Source organism: Gadus chalcogrammus, chromosome 16 (genome assembly GCF_026213295.1).
Source record: "Gadus chalcogrammus isolate NIFS_2021 chromosome 16, NIFS_Gcha_1.0, whole genome shotgun sequence".
Classification (NCBI taxonomy): domain Eukaryota; kingdom Metazoa; phylum Chordata; class Actinopteri; order Gadiformes; family Gadidae; genus Gadus; species Gadus chalcogrammus.
In genome coordinates this window covers 575,659-600,755 of record NC_079427.1, presented here as the reverse complement: position 1 = coordinate 600,755, position 25,097 = coordinate 575,659, and the positions used below count along the sequence as shown (strand labels likewise).

The following is a 25,097-nucleotide window of genomic DNA, read 5'->3' as shown; positions in this document are numbered from 1 at the left end:
GGGGAGTTGGACGTAGATCAGACCGAAGACAAAGGACAAATTAACAAAGTCAACTTTTTGTTTATTTTTCTTTGCAAAACCAGTCAACATCTAGGAACTTAAAACAGCAGACGGTGTTATTCCTCTTAACGGACAACGTTGCAGAGTGCGTCACCAACCCGGCGGACCAGGGAAGCTCCTGTATGAACACATCGGCCTGATCGGCCTAGGGATAGGGTTAGAGGCGGGCTCTGAGTCACTCGGGGTCCTGGCAGTGGAGCCAAACCTCAGTACTCCCAGTTCACCACACAGCTGGAACCCACCCTGGACCACTGGAGCTCCACCAGTAGAGAGGGGAACCCAAGAGCTTCAGAAGAAAACCCGTCTCTGGTGAGCTTATCGTCGGGTACGACTCCTCTGCGCTTTGAAAGGATCCTCCTGATTGGGAAAGACGGAGAGAGGGGTTAGTTCAGCGTTCACCGGCCGAGTGGTCCTGGATCAACGAGCTGAGGTGGGGGGCGGAGAGAGGGGTTAGTTCAGCGTTCACCGGCCGAGTGGTCCTGGATCAACGAGGTGAGGAGGGAGACGGAGAGAGGGGTTAGTTCAGCGTTCACCGGCCGAGTGGTCCTGGATCAACGAGCTGAGGAGGGGGGCGGAGAGAGGGGTTAGTTCAGCGTTCACCAGCCGAGTGGTCCTGGATCAACAAGGTGAGGAGGGGGGCGGAGAGAGGGGTTAGTTCAGCGTTCACCGGCCGAGTGGTCCTGGATCAACGAGCTGAGGAGGGGGGCGGAGAGAGGGGTTAGTTCAGCGTTCACCAGCCGAGTGGTCCTGGATCAACGAGCTGAGGAGGGGGGCCGAGGGAGGGGCTACCTCGTCATCATCATCGCTGTCATCAAAGGCTACGCCCCTGGACGACTGGCTCTCGCTGGAGCTCTGGAAGGAGGAGCCTCTGGGAGGAGCCTGGGAGGCGGAGCCTCTGGGAGGAGCCTGGGAGGCGGAGCTTCTGGGAGGGGGCAGGGAGGAGGAGGTCAGATCAACGCACAGAGCTCCCATCAGTCAGAGGCTACAGAGGGAATCGAACCAACCCACCGGGGAGGGGGCCCGGACGACGCCGCCGTAGGGAAGTCCTCGTCAGAGTCGTCGATGACCACCTGGAACAGAACCTCTGTTAGGGGGGGGGGGCGACGGGGGAGGAGGAGGGGAGGGGTGGATTCACACTGATGAGGGACACCTACCTCTTCTGTGTAAGACTTGGCCGCTCCGGCCCGGGGGCGTCTCTGGGATGGGCGGTCGAAAGCTAGAGTTAGGAGAGAGAGAGAGAGAGAGAGAGAGAGAGAGAGAGAGAGAGAGAGAGAGAGAGAGAGAGAGAGAGAGAGAGAGAGAGAGAGAGAGAGAGAGAGAGAGAGAGAGAGAGAGAGAGAGAGAGAGAGAGAGAGAGAGAGAGAGAGAGAGAGAGAGAGAGAGAGAGAGAAAGACAGAGAGAGAGACATACAATCCTTATGCTATGGCGACACATTAGTGCCATAATTCACTAATGTGATAAAAGATGCATTCGGGCGCATTATATTATTCCACACGCGTAGATATTAACTGCGAGCGCGCAAATGATCTCTGCGCGCGCGCGCAAATTACCTCTGCGCGCGCAAAACAGCCTTTCGCGCGTGCAAATTACCTCTGCGCACGCAAAACAAAAAAAAAAACTCTTGTGCGTAACAGCCTCTCGCGAAAGATGTTTTGCGCTCTCGCTCGAATTTAATTTTGGCACTATGGGGGAGGGAACCAAGGCAGGGCGGGCTTTCCTATGATTGGCCGTTTCTGAAGCGTGATATTTCATTGACAGCCCTCCTCAGATTCAATTGTGAATTGTACTGTAAATGGCTGAAACGATAGTTACGTATTGTAACTCTAGATTCTATGAGTATAGGCACAGCCTTTTAAGGCTATCGCTATTGGGTTATCCCTAGGCGTGAGCCGTAGCACTGAACATTTTGTAATCCCCGACCACCAACAGCGTGGGCCTCAATTACGTCCGCGTGCGGCGTGCCTCGACGACGTCCGCATTTCGCAAATATAGTCGGGCGCCGGCGGACGTTCTGCTCCCAATAAACAGCTTTCCTTCAGCTATTTAAAGGACAATGAGGTCGACGCTTAAAAGGCTGCGCCTATACTCATATAATCTGGAGTTACAATACGTAACTATCGTTTCAGGCATTTACTGTACAATTCAGAATTGAATGAGAGGAGGGCTGTCAATCAAATATCGCGCTTCAGGAACGGCCAATCATAGGAAAGCCCGCCCTGCCTTGGTTCCCTCCCCCATAGTGCCAAAACTAAATTCGCGCGCGAGAGCAGAACATCATTTGCAAGAGGCTGTTACGCGCGAGAGGCTAATTTGGCGCGTGAGAGGTAATTTGCGCACGCAAGATGTTGTTTTGCGCGCGCAGAGGTAATTTGCGCGGGCGCAGAGGTAATTTGCGCGCTCGCAGAGATCATTTGCGCGCTCGCAGTTAATATCTACGCGTGTGGAATAATATAATACGCCCGAATGCATCTCTTATCACATTAGTGAATTATGGCACTAATGTGTCGCCATACTATGCTGCCTTCATGCTTTATGAACCAAAGGGGGAAAAAGCTAAAACCCATTCCGAGGGAGATTTATGTGGCAGTGCTCTCACCTCCGCCAGCCCGTTCAAAGCTGACCTCTGACCCCCTAGAGGCCCGGACAGGAATGCACGGAGCGGGCCTCACTTTATGGGGGTCTGGTGTCTGGGGGGTCTGGGGTCTGGGGTCTGGGGGTCAGGGGCCCTTGTGTCTGGGGGGTCTGGAGCCCTGGGGCCGGGGGAGCAGCCCTTGGGGCCCTGCTACAGGCCACTGAACCACATACTCTAGTACTCCAATACCCCCCCTTCAGGGTCCCAGCCCCTGGCCCCCAATAGACCCAATATTAACACAGCCGAGTCCAGAGGGGGCCCCACTGGTGACCCGCCCCTCCCCCCCTCGGCCTCACAGAAGATCACAGCTCATGATCTTACACAAGGTGTAACCCACTGACTCCTATCGTGGTCCTGTTATTCAAACAGCCTGTCCCTTCTCTGGGGGGGGGGGGGGTGATACCTGGGCAAGATGGCCCCCCCTGTTGGTCTGAGGGGGTCGGTCGCTGGGCGGTGGACTAAAGAAAGTCATCAACTCACAGTGGGGGGGGGGGGGGGAGTCATCAACTCACAGTGGGGGGGGGGGTGAGGAGTCATCAACTGACAGTGGGGGGGGGGGGGAGTCATCAACTCACAGTGGGGGGGGGGGTCATCAACTCACAGTGGGGGGGGGGGGGGGAGTCATCAACTCACAGTGGGGGGGGGGGGGGGGGGAGTCATCAACTCACAGTGGGGGGGGGGGGGGGGAGTCATCAACTCACAGTGGGGGGGGGGGGGGGGGAGTCATCAACTCACAGTGGGGGGGGGGGGGAGTCATCAACTCACAGTGGGGGGGGGGTGAGGAGTCATCAACTCACAGTGGGGAGGGGGTGAGGAGTCATCAACTGACAGTGGGGGGGGGTGAGGAGTCATCAACTGACAGTGGGGGGGGGGGTGAGGAGTCATCAACTGACAGTGGGGGGGTTGGATCTACAATCCGATCCAGTGAACACAATGGTGCCCACTCACAGCTTGCCGATGGGGAAGGCTCGCTGGTTGATCCATTGTGATCATGCAGGTTATGTGAATGAATGGGTGAATATTGTACAGTGATAAACAGAAGCAACAGACTGTGCCTGATGTTGGAGCAGACCTTCCATGATGCTTCTGCTGCCACCGGCGGACGACCTCTGGCCTCGACCGCGCCCCGCGGCCTTGGGTTCAGGAGCCGCAGCCCCTGGGGACCGGCAGAGAGACAGGCTGACTCACCAACCTCTCCTTCTGCTGCACTAAAGCCATCAGGGTCCTGTTAACGGTTCACTGCTGCAGTGAAGCCAGAGCCATCACCCAACAGGGTCCTGTTAACGGTTCACTGCTGCAGTAAAGCCAGAGCCATCACCCATCAGGGTCCTGTTAACGGTTCACTGCTGCAGTGAAGCCAGAGCCATCACCCATCAGGGTTCTGTTAACGGTTCACTGCTGCAGTGAAGCCAGAGCCATCACCCATCAGGGTTCTGTTAACGGTTCACTGCTGCAGTGAAGCCAGAGCCATCACCCATCAGGGTCCTGTTAACGGTTCACTGCTGCAGTGAAGCCAGAGCCATCACCCATCAGGGTCCTGTTAACGGTTCACTGCTGCAGTGAAGCCAGAGCCATCACCCATCAGGGTCCTGTTAACGGTTCACTGCTGCAGTGAAGCCAGAGCCATCACCCATCAGGGTCCTGTTAACGGTTCACTGCTGCAGTGAAGCCAGAGCCATCACCCAACAGGGTTCTGTTAACGGTTCACTGCTGCAGTGAAGCCAGAGCCATCACCCAACAGGCTTCTGTTAACGGTTCACTGCTGCAGTGAAGCCAGAGCCATCACCCAACAGGGTCCTGTTAACGGTTCACTGCTGCAGTGAAGCCAGAGCCATCACCCAACAGGGTTCTGTTAACGGTTCACTGCTGCAGTGAAGCCAGAGCCATCACCCAACAGGGTTCTGTTAACGGTTCACTGCTGCAGTGAAGCCAGAGCCATCACCCAACAGGGTTCTGTTAACGGTTCACTGCTGCAGTGAAGCCAGAGCCATCACCCATCAGGGTCCTGTTAACGGTTCACTGCTGCAGTGAAGCCAGAGCCATCACCCAACAGGGTTCTGTTAACGGTTCAGTGCTGCAGTGAAGCCAGAGCCATCACCCAACAGGGTTCTGTTAACGGTTCACTGCTGCAGTGAAGCCAGAGCCATCACCCAACAGGGTTCTGTTAACGGTTCACTGCTGCAGTGAAGCCAGAGCCATCACCCAACACGGTAACAACACCCTGCGGAGAAGGCCTGCAGACCGTTGCTATGGAAGCTATTCCAACTGTAACCACCGAAGCAATAAAATAAACTTTTATTAAAGCAATAATAAGTCAATGAAATAAATTGTAAGTAGCGGTGTAATAAGCAAGGTTATGACCGCTCGCGGTACGTCATTGTGTTCTGAGCGGTAATGTGTTTGTGCCCGACAGTGTCGTGTTTGTGTTTGTGCCCGACAGTGTCGTGTTTGTGTTTGTGCCCGACAGTGTCGTGTTTGTGTTTGTGCCCGACAGTGTCGTGTTTGTGTTTGTGTTTGTGCCCGACAGTGTCGTGTTTGTGTTTGTGTTTGTGCCCGACAGTGTCGTGTTTGTGTTTGTGCCCGACAGTGTCGTGTTTGTGTTTGTGTCCGACGGTGTCGTGTTTGTGTTTGTGCCCGACAGTGTCGTGTTTGTGTTTGTGTCCGACGGTGTCGTGTTTGTGTTTGTGTCCGACGGTGTCGTGTTTGTGTTTGTGCCCGACAGTGTCGTGTTTGTGTTTGTGCCCGACAGTGTCGTGTTTGTGCCCGACAGTGTCGTGTTTGGGTTTGTGCCCGACAGTGTCGTGTTTGTGTTTGTGCCCGACAGTGTCGTGTTTGTGTTTGTGCCCGACAGTGTCGTGTTTGTGTTTGTGTCCGACGGTGTCGTGTTTGTGTTTGTGCCCGACAGTGTCGTGTTTGTGCCCGACAGTGTCGTGTTTGTGCCCGACAGTGTCGTGTTTGTGTTTGTGTCCGAAAGTGTCGTGTTTGTGTTTGTGCCCGACAGTGTCGTGTTTGTGTTTGTGTCCGACGGTGTCGTGTTTGTGTTTGTGCCCGACAGTGTCGTGTTTGTGCCCGACAGTGTCGTGTTTATGTTTGTGCCCGACAGTGTCGTGTTTATGTTTGTGCCCGACAGTGTCGTGTTTGTGCCCGACAGTGTCGTGTTTGTGTTTGTGCCCGACAGTGTCGTGTTTGTGTTTGTGCCCGACAGTGTCGTGTTTGTGTTTGTGCCCGACAGTGTCGTGTTTGTGTTTGTGCCCGACGGTGTCGTGTTTGTGGGCGTGTCTCCCTTCTCCCTTGTCTTCCCAGGTGCTGCCCTCCCTCATTCCTGATTGGCCGGAGGCCTTTCCTAGAGACATCATGTGTTCCTCACAATAGATGAACCTTTCCTTTTCAGTTGTGCCCCTTCAATGGTTCCTACCTCTGGTAGTTATGTTTGTTCAGTACTTAGTTGATATCAGCCCTGTACATCCAACACTTCTCCTGCTGCGCTCCAGACACCATGTCTTCTAAAACGTACCAACAGGATGTGTAAAATAAACCAGGTCACTATGGTCGCCATGGTAACTCACCCCTCCCCCTGCCCCTGCCGCCCCTCCCCCGGCTGCCTCTTCCACGAGTTGGGGCCGGGGGCGGGGTCACGCCCTCGTCAGAGTCCATGTGGGCGTCGCCCAGCTCCTCCATCGGGTCCTGAGGGGCCTCCCCCCGGTCCAGACGGAGAGCCCGGGCCCGGTCGAGGGCCTGAGGAGGAGGAGGAGGAGGAGGAGGACAAGGAGCATCAGGAGAAGGAGGTCACAATCACTGTGTGCAGGTGTGTGTGGGTGAGGACGTTTCCATGTAGGAGTGGGTGAGGACGTATCCATGTAGGAGTGGCTGAGGACGTATCCATGTAGGAGCGGGTGAGGACGTATCCGTGTAGGAGCGGGTGAGGACGTATCCATGTAGGAGTGGGTGAGGACGTATCCATGTAGGAGTGGGTGAGGACGTATCCATGTAGGAGTGGGTGAGGACGTATCCATGTAGGAGCGGGTGAGGACGTATCCATGTAGGAGTGGGTGAGGACGTATCCATGTAGGAGTGGGTGAGGACGTATCCATGTAGGAGTGGCTGAGGACGTATCCATGTAGGAGCGGGTGAGGACGTATCCATGTAGGAGCGGGTGAGGACGTATCCATGTAGGAGTGGGTGAGGACGTATCCATGTAGGAGCGGGTGAGGACGTATCCATGTAGGAGTGGGTGAGGACGTACTTCTCTATTCTCCCGCTCCTCCTCAGTGGTGTTCTTCTTGGCGTCTCTGAAGCGCTGGATCTGTAAAGGCACCGTGTGAGGGGGAGCAGCCAGAGGGGTAGGGGTAGGGTGAGGGGTAGGGTGAGGGGTAGGGTGAGGGGTAGGGGTAGGGTGAGGGTTAGGGGTAGGGGTAGGGTGAGGGGTAGGGGTAGGGGTAGGGTGAGGGGTAGGGGTAGGGTGAGGGGTAGGGTGAGGGGTAGGGGTAGGGGTAGGGGTAGGGTGAGGGGTAGGGGTAGGGTGAGGGTTAGGGGTAGGGGTAGGGGATGAGGGGACGCCCTACCTCGGCGTCGATGTCCTGCTCCGTGGTTACCCCCCGACCCTGCAGGTGGCGCTGTGTCTTCTCCAGCTGGTAGCTGATGAGCTCCTCGATGGCTTCCTTCTCGTCTTTGTCCACAAACTCCTGGATGGCCTTCCCCATTCCGCTCTCCGTCAGCAGGGACAGCTGGACCTTCTGCAGAACGGGGACCAGGCCTAAAGGTTACGTCTACCCTCTTCTCACTTCAGCTCCTCTGGGAACTGAAGGCAACACGTCTCCACGGTGAACAGACCAAGCAAGGAGGGAGCCGTATGGGGTGTGGAAATTCTGAACCGGGGGGTTCAGTGTCGGTGAATGTTTTGGCTGTATGATGTGTGTTGGTCTCTAGATTAGCAGTTTAGTGTGCACCTTCCCCCTCCTCCATTAGTCTGTTTCAGCATGTGGTGGGACGACGTGTTGGCGGTTCACCGGCCGCCCCCCCCCCCCTTTCAGACGCCGATCAAGGGCTATATTAACGCAATGCTCTCCATCTTTAAAACCCTTGAATCGTACCTACAGCTCCTGGAACACGAGGTCTGGCCTGTGGTGCAGTCTCTGTGAGGTCAGCGTACCTGGAGGTCTGAGGTCAGCGTACCTGGAGGTCTGAGGTCAGCGTACCTGGAGGTCTGAGGTCATCGTATCTGAGGTCAACTACCCTCTAGGTCAGCGTACCTTGAGGTCCGAAGTCATCGTACCTGGAGGTCTGAGGTCATCGTACCTGGAGGTCAGCGTACCTGAGGTCAGTGTACCTGGAGGTCTGAGGTCAGCGTACCTGGAGGTCTAAGGACAGCGTACCTGGAGGTCTGAGGTCAGCATACCTGGAGGTCTGAGGTCAGCGTGCCTGGAGGTCTGAGGTCATCGTACCAGGAGGTCTGAGGTCAGCGTACCTGGAGGTCTGAGGTCAGCGTACCTGGAGGTCTGAGGTCAGCGTACCTGGAGGTCAGCGTACCTGAGGTCAGCGTACCTGGAGGTCTGAGGTCAGCGTACCTGGAGGTCTGAGGTCAGCGTGCCTGGAGGTCTGAGGACATCGTACCTGGAGGTCTGAGGTCAGCGTACCTGGAGGTCTGAGGTCAGCGTACCTGGAGGTCTGAGGTCAGCGTACCTGGAGGTCAGCGTACCTGAGGTCAGCGTACCTGTAGGTCTGAGGTCAGCGTACCTGGAGGTCTGAGGTCAGCGTACCTGGAGGTCTGAGGTCAGCGTACCTGGAGGCCAGCGTACCTGAGGTCAGCGTACCTGGAGGTCTGAGGTCAGCGTACCTGGAGGTCTGAGGTCAGCGTACCTGGAGGTCTGAGGTCAGCGTACCTGGAGGTCTGAGGTCAGCGTACCTGGAGGTCTGAGGTCAGCGTACCTGGAGGTCTGAGGTCAGCGTACCTGGAGGTCAGCGTACCTGAGGTCAGCGTACCTGGAGGTCTGAGGTCAGCGTACCTGGAGGTCTGAGGTCAGCGTACCTGGAGGTCTGAGGTCAGCGTGCCTGGAGGTTGGAGGTCATCGTACCTGGAGGTCTGAGGTCAGCGTACCTGGAGGTCTGAGGTCAGCGTACCTGGAGGTCTGAGGTCAGCGTACCTGGAGGTCTGAGGTCAGCGTACCTGTTCAGCAGCTTCAAAGTACTGTTTGACCAGGTCCTCCACCCTCAGGCCCTCCAGGGCCGTGGTCCGGACCAGCCGGCTGTAGTCGATGTCGATCTCATCTGAACACAGGGCACACGGTGGGAGGTTAGGCCAGGGACCCGCCTCCTAAAGCATCCACTGTTCCGCCAGAGTGCTCTACTGGGCATCACCTTTGACGGCCTCCTTGTTCTCTCGCCGTCGGAGGAAATGAATGACGTCTTTTGGGTTGGCCACGCGGTCCACAAACTTCTGACTGAAGCGCGAGGTGTTGAAGGCCTCGAAGCCGCCGCTGTAATCCACCTGGAGAGGGAGAGAAGGAGATCAGAGCTGCTGAGAGGCTAAGGTACCTCCTTCATGAGCCATGTCCTGTCTACTCGTACCCTGATACGAATGAGAGGCTTCTCTGGAGTAAGCGGGCAGCCCAGTCGTTCCCGTTCTGCCTGATCCAACATCTCCACCACCTAGGGGAGCACGCCATGAGGAGATGTTGAGGACATTTATAACACAGCTTTTGTGGTCTCTGGTTCAGACAGGGAAGTATTATTTGATGCATTGGGGTCGGCCCTGTTTAATCTGCAGTTCATCTTGTCGTCACACTGAGTGTTCAATGGCTGTGCGTGGGGTACGGCTGTGCGTGGGGTATGGCTGTGCGTGGGGTATGGCTGTGTGTGGGGTATGGCTGTGCGTGGGGTATGGCTGTGCGTGGGGTATGGCTGTGCGTGGGGTATGGCTGTGCGTGGGGTATGGCTGTGCGTGCCATGCTTCACCTTGGCCTGGCAGAAGTCCTCCACCTTCTTTGTGACCTGCGGGGTCCCGGCGGTGAACAGGTCTTGGTGGTCCGCCAGCACGACGTCCTGGATGAAGAACTGCCTCACCGTGTTCAGGGGGATCTTCTGCAGGTTCATCTTGCGACCTTTGACCCTCAGCAGCCCAATGTGCCTGGGGTGGAACAGGACAAAGGTCAGAGATCTGCATAAAGGGATTTGTTGAAATGTTCTCACAGGAGTTGACTGAGAGCAAACAGGAAGAAGATCAACATCAGAATGAGAAGGGATGGAATGAGGATGAATAACACAGCACAGAGTAGAGGGGTCGCCCCAAAGTGAGACCCCATTGAAGAAAGCGATGGCGTCGAATCCCCGGGACAGGGCACTAGAGGAGCTAGGGGGGTCCATCAGAGAGACGTGGGTGGGTCTACAGGTCCCCAGAGGTTAGGACCTATTGTGTTATGTCTCATCCACCATCTATTTATTTATTACAGGGTTAAAACCTTCTCTTTTTCAGCAAACATGATGGTGAGTTATGCTGCTGGACCTCCAGGCAGGTATCCAAAAGGTATTGACTGACCCTAGCCCTGACCCTAGCCATGACCCTAGCCATGACCCTAGCCCTGACCCTAGCCCTGACCCTAGCCCTTCCCCTAGCCCTGACCAGAACCCTGACCCTAGCCCTAACCAGAACCCTGACCCTAGCCCTGACCCTAGCCCTGACCAGAACCCTGACCAGAACCCTGACCTTAACCCTGACCCTAACCCTGACCCTAGCCCTGACCAGAACCCTGACCCTAACCCTGACCCTATCCCTGACCCTAGCCCTGACCCTAGCCCTGACCAGAACCCTGACCAGAACCCTGACCCTAGCCCTAACCAGAACCCTGACCAGAACCCTGACCAGAACCCTGACCCTAGCCCTGACCCTAGCCCTGACCCTAGCCCTGACCAGAACCCTGACCCTAGCCCTAACCAGAACCCTGACCAGAACCCTGACCAGAACCCTGACCCTAGCACTGACCCTAGCCCTGACCCTAGCCCTGACCCTAGCCCTTACCCTAGCCCTGACCCTAGCCCTGACCCTAGCCCTGACCAGAACCCTGACCAGAACCCTGACCTCAACCCTGACCCTAGCCCTAACCAGAACCCTGACCAGAACCCTGACCAGAACCCTGACCAGAACCCTGACCCTAGCCCTGACCCTAGCCCTGACCCTAGCCCTGACCAGAACCCTGACCAGAACCCTGACCTCAACCCTGACCCTAGCCCTGACCCTAGCCCTGACCCTAGCCCTGACCAGAACCCTGACCCTAGCCCTAACCAGAACCCTGACCAGAACCCTGACCAGAACCCTGACCAGGACCCTGACCCTAACCCTAGCCCTGACCCTAGCCCTGACCAGAACCATGACCAGAACCCTGACCAGCACCCTGACCCTAACCCTAGCCCTGACCCTAGCCCTGACCCTAACCCTGACCCTAGGTCTGTCTCTCTGTGTGGGGCCTGTCTGTGTGCCTGTCTGTCTTCGTGGGGACGGTCTAAGAGCCTGTCTGTCTGCGTGGGGCCTGTCTGTGTGTCTGTCTGTCTGCGTGGGGACGGTCTGTCTCTCTGTGTGGGGCCTGTCTGTGTGCCTGTCTGTCTGCGTGGGGACGGTCTGTGAGCCTGTCTGTCTGCGTGGGGCCTGTCTGTGTCTCTGTGGGGGCCCATACTTCTTGGCGGCCTCCCCTGGGGACAGGGAGGTGGCCACGGAGCTGCCCGGCTGGGTGACGTAGAAGAGCTGCTGCTCGTTGCGGGTGGGGGTGATCAGACACTCGTGCTCGTGGCCCCAGACCACCAGGTCGATGAACTCATCCAGGAACTGCTCTGGGATGTAGTTAGTGGCGCCGTGCTTACTCCTGAGAGACACACACACACACACACACACACACACACACACACACACACACACACACACACACACACACACACACACACACACACACACACACACACACACACACACACACACACACACACACACACACGTTGAGAACATAGTTCTAATGGCTTAATAATAGCGATGTCACTTCCACGTCTTGTAAAAGGGGGAAGTGACTTCACCAGGTAGGTTATACACAACAGAGAGTATTAGCTGTATTAATATTAGTGACAGAATCCCTGCAGCTTCCAAACATAAACAAAGGGTCGCAGTGCATTAGCACGTCCCCAGGTGCGTCGTGGGGTCGCAGGGTCAAAGGTCAAAGGTGGTGACCCCACCTGTTCTGGTGGATGGTGAAGAGGTTGAACCACTGCTCTTCCTCCTCCTTGGGCCTCAGCATGGTCACCTGCTTGTTCACGAACATCCTGTACAGCCGCTCGTCAGGGATGGAGCCTACACACACACACACACACACACACACACACACACACACACACACACACACACACACACACACACACACACACACACACACACACACACACACACACACACACACACACACACACACACACACACACACACACACACAAAAGTATATTTTGCAACCATTCCAACTACCCACAAGTAGGGGTGCAACGGATCACAAAGCTCACGGTTCGGATCGGGTCACGGTTTTTGAGTCACGGGTCGGATCATCTTCGGATCAACAACAACAATAAAGATAACAAGACAAATGTGACTTTAAATAAAATCTTTTAACTGTGTAAAAACAAAATAAAGTGAAAAATTAGGTAATAATCCTGCTTCCTTTAAGCATGGTCAATATTTAAAAAATGTGCAATTTGAGGCATTATTCCTTCTTCTTTTTAACATGGATAGGATAGTAAATAATCCCTAACCCTGGATTTACAATTCAGGATGTCTGCATTGCCTGGGGAGTTTAGGGTGTACACTCTCCTAAGGCAATGCAGACATCCTTATCTTCTTTTTTTTAAATACAGTTTCTGTGGTGTTTTATTTGGCATTTTGATTGATTTCGGTTGGGAGACTCATGCTCATTGCAAGGGGGGTTGGTTGTAGTCTTTTCGCTCGGTTCTAGCCCTACTGTTGATACGCGGAAAGACTACAACCAAACCTAAAGACGTCCGGTTCCGGTTCCGGTTTACGTTTCAATGGGATTTACGGAACGCCAAATAAAACACAACAGAAACTGTATTTCGCTATGATACTTGATGATGTTGTTAATACCGGAATTGTCCTCTAAACATGCGCTGATCACGTCAACGCACAACTTTTTTTTTTAATCAGCCGATCCGCGGATCACTTGCGTCCCGAACCGTGATGGTTGATCCGTACGGATCACGGGAAACCCGTGAACCGTTGCACCACTACCCACAAGCACAGACACACACAGACACAGACACAGACACACACACACACACACACTCACCCAGCCCATAAAGCGCCAGCTTGGTGGTTCCTTTCTGCATAAGAACGGGACTAATCTCGATCTTCTCCACTGACAGCGAGCGCCCGAAGTGGTTGACCAGCCCACAGGTGCTCAGCAGGTCCAAGGCACACAGACCTTCAGACTGGGGAAGGGAACAGGGTGTTACACACACACCAACCCAACCTGCAGCGTGAGGCGGGACCTAGAGAGCAACACGCAGTCACACACACCAACCCAACCTGCAGCATGAGGCGGACCTAGAGAGCAACACGCAGTCACACACACCAACCCAACCTGCAGCGTGAGGCGGACCTAGAGAGCAACACGCAGTCACACACACCAACCCAACCTGCAGCGTGAGGCGGACCTAGAGAGCAACACGCAGTCACACACACCAACCCAACCTGCAGCGTGAGGCGGACCTAGAGAGCAACACGCAGTCACACACACCAACCCAACCTGCAGCATGAGGCGGACCCAGAGGGGAACACGCAGTCACACACACCAACCCAACCTGCAGCATGAGGCGGGACCCAGAGGGGAACACGCAGTCACACACACCAACCCAACCTGCAGCATGAGGCGGGACCCAGAGGGGAACACGCTGTCACACACACCAACCCAACCTGCAGCGTGAGGCGGACCCAGAGAGGAACACGCTGTCACACACACCAACCCAACCTGCAGCGTGAGGCGGACCCAGAGGGGAACACGCTGTCACACACACCAACCCAACCTGCAGCGTGAGGCGGACCCAGAGGGGAACACGCTGTCACACACACCAACCCAACCTGCAGCGTGAGGCGGACCCAGAGGGGAACACGCTGTCACACACACCAACCCAACCTGCAGCGTGAGGCGGACCCAGAGGGGAACACGCTGTCACACACACCAACCCAACCTGCAGCGTGAGGCGGACCCAGAGAGGAACACGCTGTCACACACACCAACCCAACCTGCAGCGTGAGGCGGACCCAGAGAGGAACACGCTGTCACACACACCAACCCAACCTGCAGCGTGAGGCGGACCCAGAGGGGAACACGCTGTCACACACACCAACCCAACCTGCAGCGTGAGGCGGACCCAGAGGGGAACACGCTGTCACACACACCAACCCAACCTGCAGCGTGAGGCGGACCCAGAGGGGAACACGCAGTCACACACACCAACCCAACCTGCAGCATGAGGCGGACCCAGAGGGGAACACGCTGTCACACACACCAACCCAACCTGCAGCGTGAGGCGGACCTAGAGGGGAACACGCAGTCACACACACCAACCCAACCTGCAGCGTGAGGCGGACCCAGAGGGCAACACGCAGTCACACACACCAACCCAACCTGCAGCGTGAGGCGGACCCAGAGGGGAACACGCTGTCACACACACCAACCCAACCTGCAGCGTGAGGCGGACCCAGAGGGCAACACGCAGTCACACACACCAACCCAACCTGCAGCGTGAGGCGGGACCCAGAGGGGAACACGCAGTCACACACACCAACCCAACCTGCAGCGTGAGGCGGACCTAGAGAGCAACACGCTGTCACACACACCAACCCAACCTGCAGCATGAGGCGGACCCAGAGGGGAACACGCTGTCACACACACCAACCCAACCTGCAGCGTGAGGCGGACCTAGAGAGCAACACGCTGTCACACACACCAACCCAACCTGCAGCGTGAGGCGGACCTAGAGGGGAACACGCAGTCACACACACCAACCCAACCTGCAGCATGAGGCGGGACCCAGAGGGGAACACGCTGTCACACACACCAACCCAACCTGCAGCGTGAGGCGGACCTAGAGAGCAACACGCAGTCACACACACCAACCCAACCTGCAGCATGAGGCGGACCCAGAGAGGAACACGCTGTCACACACACCAACCCAACCTGCAGCGTGAGGCGGACCCAGAGGGACTCACTCCGGTGGGGTCGTCATGGTTCCCGTGGACACTGAAGACAGGGATAGAGATGTTGAGGTTCTCATCCTGGTAGTTCACCCACGGAAACCTGAAGGTGAACGCAGAGCAGGATGAACACAAGCAACAAAACCAAAGAAGAGCAGACGCTTGAGGGAGATTGGAAACACGAAAGAGAAGAATAGGAACAAGGATCAGCTCTGCATAGCCCCCCTACACACTTATTGTATGTTGTACGTCCTTGCACTTAGCATTGTGCAGCATCTTATCCTAGCTATCGCTGTTGTATTCGGGGAATGGGTTAACCTAGTGATTGTTGGTGCTTGGCACTACTGTACTGACTACTGACTATATTGTTGTTTCTCTTTCTTCTGACAAATATACTTATTGTAAGTCGCTCTGGATAAAGCGTCGGCTAAAGGCCACTAATGTCGCTCTGGATAAAGCGTTGGCTAAAGGCCACTAATGTCGCTCTGGATAAAGCGTCGGCTAAAGGCCACTAATGGAAGAGTAAGCGTAAGAGTGAGACTGACTTGCTGGTGCCGAAGTTGACCGTCTGGTCGCTGACGATGTCGAAGACGATGGGCGTGCCTCCCATGCAGTACTTGCGGAGCATGGAGATGCAGCTGTGGAGGCAGCGGCGGGACGGCTTGTTCTCGTGGAAGAGGTCCCCACCGAGCAGGATGAAGTCCACCTGCGGAGCAGAGAGGAGGGTCCTGATACGAGCCACAGCCAGAGCTCCGTGTGGGACCAGGAGAGAGGAGGGCCCTGATACGAGCCACAGCCAGAGCTCCGTGTGGGACCAGGAGAGAGGAGGGCCCTGATACGACCCACAGCCAGAGCTCCGTGTGAGAGGAGGGCCCTGATACGAGCCACAGCCAGAGCTCCGTGTGGGAGGAGGGCCCTGATACGAGCCACAGCCAGAGCTCCGTGTGGGACCAGCAGAGAGGAGGGCCCTGATACGAGCCACAGCCAGAGCTCCGTGTGGGACCAGCAGAGAGGAGGGCCCTGATACGAGCCACAGCCAGAGCTCCGTGTGGGACCAGGAGAGAGGAGGGCCCTGATACGAGCCACAGCCAGAGCTCCGTGTGGGACCAGCAGAGAGGAGGGCCCTGATACGACCCACAGCCAGAGCTCCGTGTGGGACCAGCAGAGAGGAGGGCCCTGATACGAGCCACAGCCAGAGCTCCGTGTGGGACCAGGAGAGAGGAGGGCCCTGATACGACCCACAGCCAGAGCTCCGTGTGGGACCAGCAGAGAGGAGGGCCCTGATACGAGCCACAGCCAGAGCTCCGTGTGGGACCAGGAGAGAGGAGGGCCCTGATACGACCCACAGCCAGAGCTCCGTGTGGGAGGAGGGCCCTGATACGAGCCACAGCCAGAGCTCCGTGTGGGACCAGCAGAGAGGAGGGCCCTGATACGAGCCACAGCCAGAGCTCCGTGTGGGACCAGCAGAGAGGAGGGCCCTGATACGAGCCACAGCCAGAGCTCCGTGTGGGACCAGCAGAGAGGAGGGCCCTGATACGAGCCACAGCCAGAGCTCCGTGTGGGACCAGGAGAGAGGAGGGCCCTGATACGAGCCACAGCCAGAGCTCCGTGTGGGACCAGCGAGAGGAGGGCCCTGATACGACCCACAGCCAGAGCTCCGTGTGGGACCAGGAGAGAGGAGGGCCCTGATACGAGCCACAGCCAGAGCTCCGTGTGGGAGGAGGGCCCTGATACGACCCACAGCCAGAGCTCCGTGTGGGACCAGCAGAGCACCCTCTTATTAAAGGACAAGTCATCCCACATCTTAGAAGAATAACTTACGTCTTCAAGGTTTTAGAAATAACGGACCGATTGTCTTCCACAGAATCAAAATAAAGGGGCGAGGTCAAACTTTGTCTAGACCCGTGTCCCACCCCCTAGCTCGAGCAGCCAATAGAAAAGTATCCCTCAGGAAAAGCCTTTGGAGCCAGAAGTCGCAGACTTCTTGTAATTGACAGAGGATCTGCCCCAAGTCCCATACCAGCTTTGATCAGATTAGAGTGATCGGGGGTCTGCACTCCCTTTAGAGATGCAGTTTGTAGATCACCTGGTTGGTCCGGGCACACTGCAGGATCTCCTCCAGGGTGGTGAAGGTGTCATCCCCTCGGATGGCGTCCTTCTCCAGGAAGCCCAGGTGGATATCGGTCGCTATGAGGATCTTGAACGTGTCCTCATCATCCCTGGGAGGGGGGTTAGAGTGAGACCTCAGTGATGGCGGTCTACAGGAGTATTGGGGTGACTCTGAACCGGTCTAGCTCTGGAACCCACATCCCACATGTCTCATGTATATTATGTAAAAACAAAACTAAACAACAATAGTGGTAACATGTTTACAACAAGGGTTCAATAACAAACCAATATAATACATTTGTCAATGCAGTAATAACTTAAGCATTAACTAACAATTAACTCACAGTTTATAATTTGTCAATGGTGACCATGGTAACTACGGTATTCAATTGTACATCAAATAACAGGGTTAGGGATGACACATTATTTCCTAGGAGTTATATAGTTAGTTTATTTAGGACTTTAGAGTCTCTCGAATAACGTAACTTCCCATGATGCATTATGTTGTACCGGCATATCAGGAGTCGTCTCCCACTACCTTACAACCACTCACTCCCGTCAGAATAACAACAGTAAAACAGTGTCATCCCCACGTTATACTCATACTCACAGAGTGTTCTCCGCCGCCATGCTGACGTGGTGTGGATCTGACTCACAGCGGGAGGCAGCCTGTCAATCACAGAGCATCGTTAGCCAGCCTGTCAATCATAGAGCATCGTTAGCCTGATGCTAGGAGACTGCAGCGGGAATACATCGTTCCCATGTGGCGGTTTGTACACAGCACGAAACTGTCGTTACGATAGTGTTGTGACGCTCGTATCTGTTTATGTCACGAATTATGACAGTACCTAACATGACATATGCTCCTAAAACATAACTACAACGTGGTACCTTTGTGATGAAAACCCTCCACACCTGCACGTATCCTAAACAGAAGTTCCGTTCCGCGGGAGTCTTAAATGGGACGCGCCCCCTTCTCCCCGTTGCACTCTGGGTATTGATGTTTATTATCACGCTGTTGTAGAGGGTTCATTAGTGTATTAGTTAGAAAACAAACTACATATCCGGGTAAAGTTTGCTTAGCCAATAGATGCACAACGGACGGAGTGGCCCGAGTGGAAGAGGCGAATTGTTTTGGGTTCCCGATTATATCTACACTTTAGTTTAACCAGCCTGGGCAGCTGAGCCGATGCAATTCCTTTGTTCTCAGTATCTACGAATCCAAGGATGGACGATTGAAAGAATTGTTTGTTAGTGCAGACATACTCCCGCTAGACCAGAAGCCGCCGAACCGGGATGGAGACGCTGTCAAAAACACCCGCCGGGGAGGCGCATCACAACAAGGTATCAGAGGTCCACCGTATATGTTCTGGAGGTATCAGAGGTCAGCCTTAGGGTCTGAAGGTAGCAGAGGTCCGCCTGATTGTCTGAAACTAGCAGAGGTCCGCCTGATGGTCTGAAGGTAGCAGAGGTCCGCCTGATGGTCTGGAGGTAGCAGAGGTCCGCCGTAAACAAGTGTTTGCATGTGCCATCATACATTTTGGATACACCTGTTTACTTTGTCAAATGGCACGGAATACTACTATAGTGTCACTAACGCCCAGGAAAAGCTGCTCATTTTGCAAGGCATGTTATTAATTACTATCATTTGGTACACGGCTGACCAGCTAAATCCTGTCTGGGGAAGTGAGAGTGCATCTTGTATGAGTGATAGGGAATGTGGCTTTTCAAAATAAAGGTCCAAAGCTGGCTTTGTTTTAGTCCGTGACTCTCGCATGCTATTCATTATTCAGCTGTGGTTCTCCACAGGAATGGTGGCCGGCGCTGCCCACTGGCCTCATGTGTGTCAGTCCGTCGCTGTCGTCTTATAAAGACTACCCTGCTCACCAGCCCTTCATCAAGACCCCCCCCCTCCACAGACCACCACCACGCATGAGGCAGGCTCCTCCGCCCACCTCGCCTGCCAAGTCGTTCCCAGAGTCCCACAGTGCAGGTATGGGGGGCGTTGTGTGTGTTTGTATCCCTTTTGCTTTGTCAAACACACTGTCTCCACCGAGGTATTGGGTCTCATTATCGCTCCATAGCAACAGAAGGGAAACTTGATCCTACACCACAGTCATTCAGCCATTCCTCCACTCTGAGCTCCAGCAGTATGCTGCGTGTCTCTTTCTCCATTGACCATCATTGCCTGTCCTTGGTTTAGACAGGGCGCTTCATCTGATAGTGTCTGTCCGTAACCTAGCAATAAGGAGTTCAGTGTCAATAGAGGTTGGCCAGACCACCAGAACAGCCATTTCATCCTTTCATAACGGGCTAAACATCAACCTAAACATAAAAGTAGTTCACTATGAACCAGTTCATCAGCGTCACGCATAAACCTGAACAATAACAAACACCATCTCCCCTGTTGGTGGACACCACCCTAGACCACCCTGTACACCACCCTGTACACCACCCTGTGAACCACCCTGTGAACCACACCACCCTGTTCACCACCTTTCATGTGGCCGCCTAGAAATCATCTCCGCCCTGAGGAACCTCCAGGAGAAGATCAGACGGCTGGAGGTGGAGAAGAGAGGAGCGGACCTGGGCCTCCGGGCGGAGCAGCCCTCCACCCGACCACTGGTCACCCCCACCCAGAGACCAGTGGACCTGGGCCTGCAGGCGGAGCAGCACTCCACCCGACCACTGGTCACCTCCACCCAGAGACCAGTGGACCCCAGTCTGCAGGCGCTGGGGAGAGACGCACCAGCTACCAACGTCAGCTCCACCCGAAGGCTGGCGGAGCAGCGGTCTGACGTCAACTCCACCCGACGACAGGCGGAGCACTCCTCCGACGTCACCTCCACCCGGAGAGAGGCGGAGCCACGGTCTGAGGTCACCTCCACCCGGAGAGAGGCGGAGCCACGGTCTGAGGTCACCTCCACCCGGAGAGAGGTGGAGCCACGGTCTGAGGTCACCTCCACCCGGAGAGAGGCGGAGCCACGGTCTGAGGTCACCTCCACCCGACGACAGGCGGAGCCACGGTCTGAGGTCACCTCCACCCGACGACAGGCGGAGCCACGGTCTGAGGTCACCTCCACCCGACGACAGGCGGAGCAGCCCTCTGACGTCACCTCCACCCGGAGGGAGATGCGAAGCGAAGGGGCCAGCGATCGACCCCAATGCAACCAAGGTACCGTTCTGGATCCTCCCGAACCGTCCAGAAAGGCTCACAGGTCAGAGGGCGTCGGCCCCAGGGCCCCTCCAGGAGCTCTGCGGTGTGTCCTATGGACACGCCTCTCTCTGCATGCTGTACTCCCTCTCCTCAAAGCCCTCCTGTGCCCCCACAGTGCTGCTCACCCAGCTGGCCGCTGCCGAGGCCCGCTGCCAGCAGCTGGAGAGACAGCTGGAGCTCATGAGACGCACGGTCCGCCTCGCCCAGCAGGACCGCACCAGCCTCCTCCAGCAGCAGGTCAGAGGGCACGCCGCCGCGCTACTGGCATGTAGCATGTAGCATGTAGCGCTGAGGCTAGTGCTACTGGCATGTAGCGCTGAGGCTAGTGCTACTTTATTTATTTGTGTATGTATATCTGGAGTTCGTGACAAAAATAATTTCCCTCTGGGATTATTAAAGTATCTATCTATCTATCTATCTATCTATCTATCTATCTATCTATCTATCTATCTATCTATCTATCTATATGGCATGTAGCATGTAGCGCTGAGGCTACTGCTACTGGCATGTAGCTCTGAGGCTACTGCGACTGGCATGTAGCATGTAGCTCTGAGGCTACTGCTACTGGTATGTAGCGCTGAGGCTACTGCTACTGGCATGTAGCATGTAGCGCTGAGGCTACTGCTACTGGCATGTAGCATGTAGCGCTGAGGCTACTGCTACTGGCATGTAGCATGTAGCTCTGAGGCTACTGCTACTGGTATGTAGCGCTGAGGCTACTGCTACTGGCATGTAGCATCTAGTGCTGAGGCTACCGCATCATAACATTCATAATTTCCCGTCTCTAATATTAAATTGATAAAATGACGATTGTTGACTCTCCCAGGTCTCCATGGCAACAGACCCGTCAGGTGACCCAGCCTCCGGACCTGAGCATGCCCACTGGGAGAAGCTGGAGCGACTGGAGAGGGAGTACATCAGGATGACGCTCGCCCAGAACCAGGCAGAGGTACTGCTGACACTGGTCTGGTCCCACTGGTCTGGTCCCACTGGTCTGGTCCTACTGGTCTGGTCCTACTGGTCTGGTCTGTGGTACCAGTACAAACATTTAAAGATGGTTTCCGTCTGTCTGGCAGAAGAAGATCCGTGAGCTGGAAGAGAAGCTGGAGGAAGAGGAACGCCAGAGGAAGCTGGTCCAAGAGAAGGCTGACCTGGTACACACCTGGTCCATCACACACCTGGTCCATCGCACACCTGGTCCATCGCACACCTGGTCCATCGCACACACCTGGTCCATCGCACACCTGGTCCATCGCACACCTGGTCCATCGCACACCTGGTCCATCGCACACCTGGTCCATCGCACACACCTGGTCCATCGCACACACCTGGTCCATCACACACCTGGTCCATCGCACACACCTGGTCCATCGCACACACCTGGTCCATCGCACACACCTGGTCCATCGCACACACCTGGTCCATCGCACACACCTGGTCCATCGCACACACCTGGTCCATCGCACACACCTGGTCCATCACACACCTGGTCCATCGCTCACACCTGGTCCATCACACACCTGGTCCATCGCACACACCTGGTCCATCGCACACACCTGGTCCATCGCACACACCTGGTCCATCGCACACCTGGTCCATCGCACACCTGGTCCATCGCACACCTGGTCCATCGCACACCTGGTCCATCGCACACCTGGTCCTCACCTTCACTCTCTTCTTACAGCCCATAATACACATGATGTGCATCCTATTGGAGAGCCCAGGAGGTGTTTGTGGCTCACTGTCTTTGTGGCCTCTCCAGCTTCAGACGGGCCTGGAGGCCAATCGGCTCCTCCTCCAGGCGGTCTCTCCCCGCCCCAGGAGGAGGTCCAGAGGCAGGGTGCCCCCGGCCAGAAGGAGGAGCAGGGAGCCTCAGGTAGGAGGTCCTGTGGGAGGGCTTCTGTCCGTCCGTCTGTCCTGACCTGCTCCCTGACTGTCTCTCTCGTTGGCTGGCTGGTCCAGAGCCCTCAGCAGCAGAAGGCCTCCAGCAACCAGCCTCACCACAGCCTCCGCCCGGGAGTGGTGCCCTTTGTGGCCGGGATGGTAGGTAGCTCCACCCTTCTCCTCCTGTTAGCTCCACCCTTCTCCTCCTGTTAGCTCCACCCTCCTCCTGTTAGCTCCACCCTCCTCCTCCTGTTAGCTCCACCCTCCTCCTCCTGTTAGCTCCATCCTCCTCTTCCTGTTAGCTCCACCCTCCTCCTATTAGCTCCACCCTCCTCCTCCTGGAAGCTCCACCCTCCTGCTATTAGCTCCACCCTCCTGCTAACCCTACCCCCCCCTCCAGGCGGTGGGCTGCAGCCACTCTGTGCGGGCTAACGTCCAGGCCGTGCTGTCCCTCCTGAAGCACCACCCGCGGTCACACCCCCCCTCGGCGGAGAGACCCCCGGCCCCCCGCGCCGCCTGCTCCTCCCCCTCCCCCTCCTCCTCAGAGCCACCGAGTGAGGTGGAGCTGAAGGAGATCCTGAGCTCACTACAGGAGGAGCTCCGCCTCATGGGCCTGTGAGTGTGAGAGTGTGTTAAGTATTAGTGGGTTAGGCGTGCAGTGATGAATCGGAGTAATGTGTGCGCGCGTGTGTCTTTGTGTCTGCGTGCGCGTGCAGGGAGCAGGCTGCGTTGGTGCGGAGGGTCCAGGCCGGGGGGGCGGAGCGGGGAGACGTGCTGCGGGACCAGGAGAGGCTACTGCTGAGGATGGAGAGGAAGGGGGAGCACCTCGCCCAGCTGCACAGACACACACAGCAGGTACACACACACACACAGACACAGACACAGACACAGACACACACACACAGGTACACACACACACACACACACACACACACACACACACACACACACACACACGCGCACGCACGCACGCACGCACGCACGCACGCACGCGCGCGCACGCACGCACGCACGCACGCACGCACGCACGCACGCGCGCGCACGCAGAGCAGGTACACGCATGCACGCATACACACACACACGCACACGCACACGCACACGCGCACACACACACACACCAGGTACACACACACACAGGTACACAAAGACACACATACACACCAGGTACACACACACACAGGTACACAAAGACACACATACACACAGCAGGTACACAAAGACACACACAGCTGGTACACGCGTCCTCCTCCAGACAATTTTCACATTTTATTTATTTTATGTCTGCAGTCCTACATATAATGTATGTTCAGTTCTATGTTACGTGACAATAATTCGTACTGAATTAATTTGATTTGACCGGTATTGATTACATTCAGATGTTGATACAACTAAAAGGAACTCGAATACGTATCACACTAAACAGTTAGACATTATGATCCTCTGGACCTTGGCCTCAATCCTTTTCCTCTAGCTGGACCTCTTTCTATTTCAGATGAATGCCCCCGTCCAATTTAGCCTTCATCATTCAGTTGAGTTGTTCTTTATTTCCTGTAGATCAAGAAGCTCCGCCGTGTCGGCAGCGGGAAGGCCGAGCAGAACGGGCGGAGGGGGGCAGCGGGGACCGCAGTGGCCACTAGGGGTCGCAGTTTCGGAGCGTGCGAGCGCATCAATGCCAACCTGAAGCTGCTCAAAGACATGAGGGCCCTGCAGAAGTCTCTACGGACATGAGGGCCCTTCTGAGGGCCCTGCAGAAGTCTCTACGGACATGAGGGCGGGCCGCATGCCGAACACCTGCTCTACCACATGAACCACCTACCTGCAGCTTTCTAATAATTACATTTTATAATCGACTATGATCCACTGAACAAGCTCGAAGAAGAATGAGTATTGACCAGTGACAAGACTTTGGTTTATCAGCATCTTTATTTTCCCTTAAATATAGGAGCAGTCTTTGACTATCAATAGTTCAGCATTATACCTGTTTACTTTACTTTTACATTTCAATGATGATGTAATTATATTTTTTAACAGTAGATGGTAGTGTGTTTTCCTACTGAAGGGATTGATAATTGATCTGAGCTTGCTTTCATTTCTGACTTTTCTATTCCCATTTGAATAGTATATTTATTTTAGGATACGCATACTTCTGTACAAATGCTGTGTCCATTATGTCCCCATGTCAACTAATTTGTCTAATGCACAACCGCTAAATAAGTCATAGTGGCTACTATTGTAGCTCTGCATCGACAAGGTGATGCAAGATTTATATCATTTGATTTTGACGATGGTAACATTAATTTCAGTGTATTTACTATTATACACTGAAACGGGTTCCGAATAAAAAATAAAAACAATTGATCACCTTCGTCATGTTCATATCTCAGTATATTAAAACCGCCCACATGGAGAGACCGTCAACACTGCCTCCCGCATGGAGAGGGCGTCATCACCTCCCACATGGAAAGACCGTCAACACTGCCTCCCACATGGAGAGAGACATTCAACACCGCCCACATGGAGAGAGACAGTCAACACCGCCCACATGGAGAGAGACAGTCAACACCTCCCCCACATGGAGAGACAGTCAACACTGCCTCCTGCATGGAGAGAGACAGTCAACACTGCCTCCTGCATGGAGAGAGACAGTCAACACCACCCACATGGAGAGGCCGTCAACACCGCCCACATGGAGAGAGACAGTCAACACCGCCCACATGGAGAGAGACAGTCAACACCTCCCCCACATGGAGAGACAGTCAACACTGCCTACTGCATGGAGAGAGACAGTCAACACCGCCCACATGGAGAGAGACAGTCAACACCTCCCCCACATGGAGAGACAGTCAACACTGCCTCCTGCATGGAGAGAGACAGTCAACACCGCCCACATGAAGAGACCGTCAACACCGGCCACATGAAGGGACCGTCAACACCGCCCACATGGAGAGACCGTCAACAC

The 25,097-nt window shown here is 55.4% G+C and overlaps 2 protein-coding genes across 4 annotated transcripts; one reads left to right on the top strand and one right to left on the bottom strand.

The window, feature by feature from the left end:
* Positions 1–31: 31 nt before the first annotated feature.
* Positions 32–18,027, bottom strand: mre11a (MRE11 homolog A, double strand break repair nuclease). Of its 3 annotated transcripts, none has more exons than XM_056612055.1 (20): positions 17,929–18,027; positions 17,648–17,706; positions 17,015–17,147; positions 15,474–15,634; positions 14,944–15,031; positions 13,019–13,160; positions 11,904–12,018; positions 11,357–11,542; positions 9,645–9,816; positions 9,258–9,338; positions 9,048–9,177; positions 8,857–8,957; positions 7,256–7,426; positions 6,937–6,996; positions 6,260–6,428; positions 3,766–3,849; positions 1,215–1,276; positions 1,069–1,130; positions 850–982; positions 32–417 (listed from the first exon to the last, which is right to left on the bottom strand). In XM_056612055.1, the coding sequence occupies exons 2-20, from the start codon at positions 17,665–17,667 to the stop codon at positions 376–378; spliced, it is 2,112 nt and encodes a 703-aa protein (XP_056468030.1). In that variant the 5' UTR covers positions 17,668–17,706; positions 17,929–18,027; the 3' UTR covers positions 32–375. The 3 variants fall into 3 exon arrangements, with proteins under 3 accessions (XP_056468030.1, XP_056468032.1, XP_056468031.1); XM_056612057.1 differs by having other exon boundaries at positions 850–979; XM_056612056.1 differs by having other exon boundaries at positions 17,648–17,735; positions 17,929–18,021.
* Positions 18,028–18,089: 62 nt separating this feature from the next.
* On the top strand, positions 18,090–24,556 carry LOC130406464 (centrosomal protein of 57 kDa-like). Its single transcript, XM_056612058.1, has 11 exons — positions 18,090–18,381; positions 18,847–19,030; positions 19,553–20,212; positions 20,370–20,491; positions 21,081–21,203; positions 21,331–21,408; positions 22,017–22,130; positions 22,217–22,297; positions 22,539–22,753; positions 22,855–22,993; positions 23,693–24,556. The coding sequence occupies exons 1-11, from the start codon at positions 18,334–18,336 to the stop codon at positions 23,864–23,866; spliced, it is 1,938 nt and encodes a 645-aa protein (XP_056468033.1). The 5' UTR covers positions 18,090–18,333; the 3' UTR covers positions 23,867–24,556.
* The last annotated feature ends 541 nt before the right edge of the window (positions 24,557–25,097 follow it).

What these genes read in the sequence shown, in the direction of transcription:
- mre11a (XM_056612055.1), bottom strand. Translation starts at nt 17,667, where the DNA reads ATGGCGGCGGAGAACACTCT. An exon ending in ATGGCGGCGGAGAACACTCT is followed by an intron (nt 17,148 to 17,647) that starts GTGAGTATGAGT and finishes CCCCCCTCCCAG; the next exon opens with GGATGATGAGGACACGTTCA. An exon ending in ACCATGACGACCCCACCGGA is followed by an intron (nt 13,161 to 14,943) that starts GTGAGTCCCTCT and finishes TCCCTTCCCCAG; the next exon opens with TCTGAAGGTCTGTGTGCCTT.
- LOC130406464 (XM_056612058.1), top strand. Translation starts at nt 18,334, where the DNA reads ATGGAGACGCTGTCAAAAACACCCGCCGGGGAGGCGCATCACAACAAG. An exon ending in CCCAGAGTCCCACAGTGCAG is followed by an intron (nt 19,031 to 19,552) that starts GTATGGGGGGCG and finishes GTGGCCGCCTAG; the next exon opens with AAATCATCTCCGCCCTGAGG. An exon ending in TGCACAGACACACACAGCAG is followed by an intron (nt 22,994 to 23,692) that starts GTACACACACAC and finishes TATTTCCTGTAG; the next exon opens with ATCAAGAAGCTCCGCCGTGT.